This window comes from Eptatretus burgeri, chromosome 12, assembly GCF_056783735.1.
Source record: "Eptatretus burgeri isolate ZD-2024b chromosome 12, Ebu_testis_v1, whole genome shotgun sequence".
Taxonomy (NCBI): Eukaryota; Metazoa; Chordata; class Myxini; order Myxiniformes; family Myxinidae; genus Eptatretus; species Eptatretus burgeri.
In genome coordinates, this window is record NC_140972.1 from 2117029 (window position 1) to 2126827 (window position 9799).

Consider the following 9799-nt stretch of genomic DNA (forward strand, 5'->3'; position numbering starts at 1 on the left):
GTCTGAGTTACAAAACCCATTGGTGCAGAGGTATTTCCATCAAACTTGCTCGTTAACTTCCTTCTGTTTTAACCACAATGAATATGCACCAGTCACATCCCGAAAGGTAAGCCTGCTGTTTGCTTCATGGTTAAGATGGCAGGCTTAAGATCTTAGGGTCTTGAGTTTGAGTTCCTGTTGTGCTGATAACACCAGGTGAGTTGACACAGCCTGTCATCCTTCAGAGGTTGGTGAAATGACTACCAGCTTACTGGAAATGGGGGCAGTGCTCTGAGCCGTACTCTGAGCAATGATGCAACCAACAGCCACAGGCTGTGTACAAAATTTTTTTTTAAATCCCCAAAACCAAATTATTTGGCTGCATCCTGATTTTGGATGTCTGGTGGAGGAAATTGAGGTAGTGGACCATTGTAGTGCTCTTTGTTGTTTTTAAGCTTTGGAAAGCACAAATTCAGCAAAAATCTAAACAAAAGGTCTTGTGCAAAGAATGGATGGAATTCCACTGTACATTTTAATTGTTGCGGCTAACAGTGGTCACAATTGAACATGTAAAATTTCTTACTGTAATCTAATAATTAAAAGTAATCAAAATCGTTCTGCACGTGTATCCATTTGTGCTGTAATCAAGGCTGAAACAAAATCTCATGTCACGAGTTTTCAGAGTTTTGGACGCAGAGATCCCACGACAGGTTTGTGGCCGCAGAACTCCTGCCACCACGACGGTCTCTCGAGAACTTTCTCCCCCTGCAGAATGGCTCCCCAGAGATTTTGATATATCTGAAGGGAAGCAAGAAAAGATGTGTAAGGAGCCACAGTGAAATTACCTCATCAGTAGATGCGTGCAAGTAGTGAAATCGGACACGCCACTGGGACTGAAGACGTGAAGAATAATTATTAAACCATTCTAAACTAGAATGACACTCAGATGAGAGCAAACCTACACCAGGCTGAACAGTTGACATTTTTTTTATCCCATTGATACGCCGGATCTCAGCCAATACGTTGCTCCAATGGGCTGCGACAACCACCAATGGTGCCAACGTCTCAACGTCCAAAAGTCGGTCTGCTCAGAACAGTAATGCAGACAGGTAGCTAGAAGTCCAGCTAAATAGCATCTGGCTTTCCTTCACGCATGCTCCTACCAACGTTTACCTGCAAATGGACCGGTCCCTGACCTTCAGGCAGTATGCAGAGAGGTTAGCAGGGAAAACAGCTGAGAAAACACCTTATCCACAGATTAGGTGGCCATGACTGGGAGCTGATTTCACTCCCTTGCGCACCTCAACACTAGTCTTCGGGCATGCCCCAGCAAAATAATGCATGTCTGCATGGGGAAGGAGCCACCACATTAAGAAGGCAGATGTGCACCTCAACTCTTCCTTAAGGATCATCAGTGGATGCCTTTGCCCTACTCCCACCCATCACTTCCCAGTCCTTGTGGGCATGCAACCATCACTAGACAAGTAGCCCTCAATGCATCTCAGAACACTGACCACCTCTTGCCAAAAAAGCTAAGAGAAGATCCACCTCTCCCCAAAGATTGAAGAGCCGCAAGCCCTTTACTGGAGCAGCTGAAACCTACATCACAGCAGACGATGACATGAGCAAACCCATGTAGCAGATGAATCAGTGGCATACCTACCAACCCAGTGGCTGACTACAACACCTTCTTTGTTCCACCAAGCCCCTTGGTTGTGATCTGCCACGAAAGGAATGGTGTCGCCTTAACAGGTTCTGCATGGGTGTTGGCAGATTCCATCTCAAACATGTTCTCCTGGAACCTTGTTGACTCATCCAACTGTGAGTGTGGCCTCCCTCAGACTGCGGATCATCTTGTGCAAAACAGCCCCATACATCGCCGAGGAGGACGGCAAGAACTGCAGCACCTGACCACAAGGGCCTGAGGCCGACTGAAAACAGCGAACCTCACATCGTAGACCAACAACTCAGACACACCACATGACAGAAGAAGAAGGCCGGATCTGCATCTGGACCTTGACCGAAATCTAATCAGCTTGCTCTTGTCACTTACCTAATCCATCCACCAAGTTTTGTCATAACCCGTCCACAAATTTTTGAGATATCATGCTACATATCGCTTCTGGCGCTATCCACCAATGCTGAAGAATCAGTTAAAACATTCCGTCTCCAGATCTTCACCAAAATGTCATCATTTCATCCTTGTCACACCCCCAACATTACCTCCGTCCGCCTTCGGTGGCGGAGGTAACAAGAAGATAAAGATGAAGAAGTAAAGTAAAAAAATAAACTTCCAATGTGTGGAAATCTGGCACATCGGCAGAACGTGGATCATCGCCCCACTGAGTTGCATATTTTTTTTCTGGATTTATTGACATTCCGTGAATAACTCCATACCCGGCCATCAGCGTATCCGATCGGAGAGTTGACGATGAAATCCGGAAGAGCGAAGGAATCCACCAGGGACACGGCATCATCCTTCAGCTGCGTGTAGCGTAACAGCAACGAGGTTTGGGCAAGACAGTGTGGTAGATGAAGGCAAACAAGATGGGAATTGGGTTGAAAAACTCCCCTACAACCCATCATCCAAAAGCTGATAATAAAATTGCTTTTATATTGTGATTCCCAAAGTGAATCAACTAGCTGGAGAAAATATAAGATGCAGTCATTGTTACCTGGGAGCACAAAGCAAGTATAGCCTGTCGGATGAAACCGAGAGACTTGCCTTCAACCATATATCCACCTGCATCCACAGGTACATTACAGGACGATTGAACGCAAGGACAATACAAGCTGAAGGCATGCAAAACGTCATTAATCCTTTCCTTTTTCGATATTTTAACGCGACTTGAGGCTCCTGGAGGAGCTTATACATATATCACATGCAGGACAAGGACACCAGGAGACAATGATGTACTGTACTCTAAATTAATTAAAAGGCCATTCGTCGACAAAGTAAAATGAACAAATTATCTGGGATGCGAATCTGGGACCCCAGTAGCCTGAACTATGTGTTCAGTTCCTTAAAAATAGACAACAGTATAGATGGCCATGAATGATGGGCAAGACCTTGCCTTGATACAGGTAGCTGGCATGGCGCTCGAGGCTCCAAAGGCCACACAACGAATTGATGCGACGTAGGACAGGCTGCAGGTCTGCTGTTGTGGCCGGAGACTCCACAAGCTCATGGAAGTGCTGCAACGCTTGCATCTCAACAGCAGCAAGGGCCAGAGGTTTGCAGAAATAAACCTGCAACACATCATTCCACTGTTGTTCAGTCACCTTCAACTCATTTTATGACAACAAGGAGGCATGCATGCCTCCTGCAGCTTCAATGAGGATGTGAAATGAAGTGAAACATGAAAAAAGGATCTTTTAAACCACCTCGTCGTCACTGTGGTTGTTGTTTGTGTGTTCCTTCCGTGTAATACGAGATTTTTTTTTCTTGCTTCGAGAAATATTACAATATATAATTATGTGTGTTTCTTCGGTGTCCGTCACAATTTATTCTCGAGGATTTCTCCAGTCGTAACGTTGGAACCACTACAGTACATTGAAGGTCGAGGTCCTGCTTTTCCTCTTCACTCCCGGAAAGATTGGCTTTTAAAAAACATAAATTTTGAGCTCACCTGGAACTTGGTTCCGGGGAGATTGTGGGGTGTGCGTCGTCCGTCCATCAATCTTAGTCAATCAGTCCGTCCACAAATACATGCAACTTCTTCGCTGAAACTAAACATTCGATGTAAATGAAACTTTACCACAACCTTCATCACCCTACATGTATCAAAGTTTGTTCATGGCAATAAATAAATAAAAACAACATAGGGGCAATACCCCTGGGCACTCACCTGGCAGCGGCTGGATATGATAACCACTGAACTTCTAGGTGTGGATGACCCACAAAATATGTCACGGAAAAGAAAGTAAATACCGATGGATTCTTTTTTTAATGCCGTGAACACACCTTGGTACATCACGGGTGATAAAGCTTGTGGTAAAGTTGCATCGGAATTGTGTGTAGTTTCTCAGAAGAAAGCAAATACATATTTTTGTGGGCAATCCCTCCGTAGACCCACTTAAACCCCGATTTTTTTTAATGCCATGAACAAACTTTTATACGTACAGGGTGATGAAGGTTGTGGTAAAGTTTCATTTAAACCGAATGTGTCATTTCAGAGAAGAAGTTGCAAGTATTTGTGGACGGACGGATGACGCGCCATCCCAAAAGCTTCCCGGAATTACGCTCCAGGTGAGCTGAAAATCATTCCAGGAATGTCACTGCAAATGAGCTGTAAGTGGAGGCTGTTCGAGGTTCAGTGAAGATTCTGAAAAGAGCCCTTTGAACGAGGCTATGAGAAGGAAATTTCACAGTTTGATTTGTGAATCAAAATCCTTTACTGAAAATGAGGTGGAGATTTTGACTTCTGGGAGAACTTCCTCCCATCTCCTGAAACCCGCAAATGGAGATAACCAACCGTAGAAAATGAGAAAATATTACTTTTTACAGAGTGCGTCAGACACTTGAGGTTTTTGACCCCACTGTATCTCTCAATGGTGAGGAATCACTTTAAAAATTGGGATCTTCACCAAAATCGAATCAATTCTTCCTTATCACACACACACCCAACCTGTCCACCAAGTTTCATCCAAATCCATCAACAACTTTTTGAGATATAATGCAATATAATTTTTACCTCCATCTCTCAATGGTGAAGAATTACTTAAAAATTAAATAATGTCTCCTATCCGGATTTGGATCTTCACGAAAATTGAATCCATTGTTCCTTGTTGCACACCCAACCTGTCCACCAAGTTTCCAGGGAATCCATCCGTAACGTTTTGAAATGTTACATGTAGTTTTTGGCCCTGTCCCTCAAAGGTGAGGAATCGCTGAAAAAAATTATGGTATCCGGATACCGATTCGGATCATCACCAAAAATGTGCGTTGCTGTCCTTGGCCGGTCACCTACATAGACAAAAAAAAATTCAGAACGATTGTTTGAAAACTGTGGTGAATCATTATTTAAAGAAAGATGTAAGGATGGTTTCACATGATCATTTATCATGACCATCCCTACCTTGTTTACATACTTTTTTGAGTAACATCCCTCCATCCTTTTGCATTTAAAAAATTTTTTTTTATTTCTTTGCAAACAATAACTCGGTGCTTTTCCGATACCTGTGAGTCATTCCTTGCAGCAAAGTCGCTCTTTCCTGAAGTCAACTCCCGGTCGACCTTGGCTGCAGATTCATGAAGCAGATAGCACACTAACCATCTGTAGGCAGCCAGAGGGACTGGGGGGAAGTGAAAAAATGGAAGCAAATCGATGTTTCATTTTGGTAGATCAGAAATTGAAGCATCTCTGAGATGGCCTGCCAAGCAATGTACTGAAACACGATCTTCTTTTAAAGTATACCAATAGTCCAATGTCCATTGTTCTGCTTGTGCTGGACAACTCAATCACAGGTGTGTTTGTGCAGTTCATGTTGGGTAATTCAATCGCAGTTTAATTTGTGCTGTTGTGAGAGGAGGATCAACAACGGTACTGGAACTGCTGTGGGAGGAACCTTATGTCATCATTAAGGCAGAGTTTGATGTCACAGCAATGATGTCCAACATGACAGCTGAGAGCAAACATTGCTTTGGGCATGTACAACATCTAAAATCATTTCACTTATTCACTCATAAACAACATACTAAGAATGTCTATCAACAATTTGAACGATTCCTGGGAGGAAGTCGCAGAAGTTCCCTGATATCCAGTGAACAAACTTGGCTGAAATTCTCCTACGCACAGTGGACAACATGGCATCACTGCACAAAGGCAAGCAAGGAAGGGGTTGAGGGGTCCATAACAGACTTTAAAATCTCAGAAACGTGAGGGTGCGTTTTCAGCACAATTGCTGATTTTTTACTTATTCTCTCATCTCAAGAATTGCATTTATTATGTCATTTAATGAATCGTGCAAGCTGCTGTGGATTAGTTGCATTTCTTGTGTTGTTGCATCCTGAGGTTTCCATTTACATTATCCTGCATGGTAATACATAATTTATGTCCACATGGGCATTACCATGAACCACCACCCACAAGGTGTCAGGAGTGCATTTGTCACAATAAATTGCAAAACTTTACAACAACAGCAGTCTTGGACAGTGCCATTTCAAGTTGAAGTCCTCAAAAGCAAGTGAAAAAGGGAATGTAATTTGACCGAGGCCGAGCGAAGTGTGGTGGGTATTGTTGGAGTGGAGTGGGAATTGAGAGGGAGCGTTTTTACAGCCATTTTTCCCTGCTGTGCAGGGGTTGGCTTTTTCTTGAGGCAATGTTTTATGGCCGGATGCCCTTCCTGACGCCAACCCTGGTCGCCTCTTACGACACACAGGGATATGGTACACCTATTCTAACCGGGGCATACACCGGGACCAGTACACTGGTACTCATTTTGCCGACCTCGGAAAGATGACAGGCTGAGTCAACCCCCTGGTGTTAATTCAGCAGCCAACAGGGCTTGAACTCAGGACCCTGGGATCCCAAGCCGCCACCCTAACCACTAAGCCAACACCAGGCTTCAATTGAGAGGGAGCGATGTGCAATAATTGATTTATTAATTGATAAAATAATTAATCTTTCAATCAATTGGTGAATAGCAGACCTAAACCAACAGTGTTTCATCCAAATCTGTAACTTTTTGAAAATTAAGTAATTAATGGAAAAATTAAATAATTAATTGATTAATAAATTAATTAAAGATACCCTTTATAGTGAAATCGCTTGGTAACTGTCATGTCCAAATATCAGCTTCCGAGCTCAAAAGGTGCCTGAGATATTGCCCAGATGAGAAATAAAATAAATAAGTAATAAATAAATCGATAATAATGAAGTAATTCATCAATGAATTGATGAATCAAAAAAAATTTAAATACTGTTTTTGCCAAAGCACAACCTTCACTTTTGTCTCCAAATTTCAGAATGGTCGGTTGAGCAGTTTGGGCTGGAGGTGAGCAGACAGACAAAGAAACAGACAAACAAGTTATCGCACTCACAGTAAATACCAAGCCGAGCCGAGCTGTGCCAAGCAGTGACGTGCCATGCCAAGGCGTGAAGTGCCGAGCCAAGCTGTGCCGTGCCGAGCCGAGCCATGCCGAAACAAACAAACGGAGCCGATCAACATACTTGTCCAAAAAATTTTTTTTTGCCGAGTAACAAGAAAATGGAGTGAAAACGAAGTACTCCCTTCCTTCGGCGCCCGGCGATGACGTCATGTATCGCCTGGATATGGAATTGGGAAGGAGCGGTGTACAAAAGTGAGGGACTCGGCCAACGTTCCACAACATGGTCAAGAATGGCTGTGGACACCTATTACTAGTTCGTAAATTATCATGAATTTGTCAATTTCAATCCCTCTTAATAATTAATTGATGAAATCTAATAAATAAGATTCATTGGATGTCTCTGTCTGTCTGTCTGTCTGTCCGCGCTTTTTGCAAGGACCGCTGGACCGACAACTACCAAATTTGGCAGACGGCCTAAGTCTGATCCAGGGATTGTCCTAAGGGTGTTTTCATCCACCACCTGAGCCTTTAAAGATCACTTTTCTAGCTTTTTCATTATATGTCATCTCATTGGTTAACAGATATCACGTGACATATAACACGGCCAAAGGCCAGCACACATAATTAGTCGACCTGTGTCTTCCACCCATTGGCTCAATGTACAGCTGTCCTGACTCCACACACAATTGGAACCTCACTAAATCAAATAAATAAGATTCATCAGATGTCTGTCTGTCTGTCTGTCTGTCTGTCTGTCCACGTTTTTTGCAATGACCGCTGGGCCGACAACCACCAATTTGGCACACAGACAAAGTCCGACCCAGGGGTTGTCCTCAGTGTATTTTCATCCACAACCCCACCCTTTTAAGACCCCGATGAACCATAAGACCTTTTCTTTACATGCTTGAGAGATTAGAATACGTGCTTGAGAGAACACTTTTTACATGCTTGGGAAATAAGACCCCTTAAGACCCCAAAGACCCATAAGACCCTTAAGACCATTTAATTCCCAGAACACAATTAAGACATTTTAAAAACCCCGAATACCCCAAAGACCCCTTGGACCCCAAAGACGGCTAAGATCCCTAAGACTCTTGAAGACCCCGAAGACTCCAAAGAACCTTTATTACCCTTAAGTCTTTTGACGATCCTTTAGACCCCTAAGACCCTTGAGAGCCAGAACACCTTGGAGACCCTTCAGAACTGTAAGACCCCAAATACCCTTTAAGATCTTAAAGACCCTGAAGACCTCATAGACATTTAAGACCACAAGAACCCCAAAGACCCCTTTACCACTTGGTGTTCTGGCTCTCCTGCCCCTGACACAGTTCCCAACCACCGCCCCGTCGGTTCTCCTGCCCCCGATTCTGCCTGCCCAATTCTCAGCCCTGCCAGCTCTCTAACTTCTCTCACTTCTCAGTATCCCCCCCCTCCCTCCACCACCCGGGCAATGCCGGGTATCCCTGCTCGTAAGAAATAAATATCCTGAAGTTGCACAAGGTCAATGTTGTCAAAGCCTTTTACAGAATGACTTTCGCATGTGCTGGATCACTCAGCAATAAAAAAAATTAATAGAACAGAACATTTTGCTCTTCCATAAGCCTCAACTTTATATACAAAGTATATAAACAATAAAGATGTCATGCATCGCAGGATACTTACCAAATCCAGAAAACAAATTTGACCTCAAAAATGTGACCACCAATTGGTGGTTAAATTCAATGACCAAATCTGCAACTCCTCTTCAACTTTCAAGTCCAGCCATCCATTGGGACCATACTCTGTGCAGAGTGTTGGTGCTGCCTAAGCAGTCTCCTTGGCTAATTGGCACAATCCTGGACGGGTCGTCACTCCAACACAGAACTCTCAAGTCAATCAGATTAAAATTGACAATTTTAGAAACTTGGCCAACAATGATCTCAAAAACAATGGGTGGTTGAATTCAGGGACCTAATATGCAAATCCTGTTCAAATTTCAAGTCAATCAGATGAGAATTGAGGATTTTAGAAATTCGACAAATTTGTTGACCTTTTGATCTCAAAAAGAAGTCTTCTTGTTTATGACGAACTCTACCATGTAGCGAAGTTTCGTGAAGATCGGTTTAAAATTGTGACCTGTAGGCAATAAACATAAAAATAAAGACAAATAAACAAGAAAAAGACGTCGTGCAGAGCACGATACTTGCAAAATCCACCCCCCCTCTCCAAAGGTTGCCGTGGATACATCAAATTGTACATTTCATTAAAATTTACATTCCGAATCAAAGCTCAGGTCAATGGGATGAAAATTGATTTTTTTCAGATTTTAATTTATGGTTTTAGAAGTTTAACCGTGAATTGACCTTTGACCTCAAAAACAGTCGACTTCCCGATTCAGTGATGGACTGACTATGCAATTGCTGTTTAATTCTCAGGTTAATCAGATGAAAACTGATGATTTTTCAGATGAAATTTGATGATTTTAGAAGTTTGATCTCGAGTTGACCTTTGACATTTTGACCTCAAAAATAGTTGCTTCCCCAATTTAGTGCTGGACTATGCAAATCCTGTTCAAGTTTCAAGTCAATCGGTTTTAAGAAATGACGATTTTAGAAATTTGACCTCAAGATGACCTTTGACCTCAAAATCAATAGGCTTCTCAATTGAGACTACCTCTACAACTTCGTAAAGTTTCATGATGATCGGTTTAGAATTGTGAACTGTTGGCGATTGGCAAACAGACAAACAAAGAAACACAGAATAACAAAATTGACTGACCGATATATTTGA

At 42.8% G+C, this 9799-nt stretch overlaps 1 protein-coding gene across 4 annotated transcripts in view; it reads right to left on the bottom strand.

Moving 5' to 3' along the window:
* Positions 1 to 492: 492 nt before the first annotated feature.
* The window catches only part of ACOX3 (acyl-CoA oxidase 3, pristanoyl), a 75410-nt gene continuing 66103 nt past the window's right edge, over positions 493 to 9799 (bottom strand). For all 4 annotated transcript variants that reach the window (XM_085849247.1, XM_085849245.1, XM_085849248.1 and 1 more), the window contains 5 exons: positions 5159 to 5274; positions 3054 to 3228; positions 2655 to 2722; positions 2377 to 2463; positions 493 to 777 (listed from right to left, as the gene is read on the bottom strand). In XM_085849247.1, coding sequence (XP_085705373.1) covers positions 658 to 777; positions 2377 to 2463; positions 2655 to 2722; positions 3054 to 3228; positions 5159 to 5274 — 566 coding nt within the window. In that variant the 3' untranslated portion in view covers positions 493 to 657. The remainder of the gene's footprint in view (positions 778 to 2376; positions 2464 to 2654; positions 2723 to 3053; positions 3229 to 5158; positions 5275 to 9799) is intronic.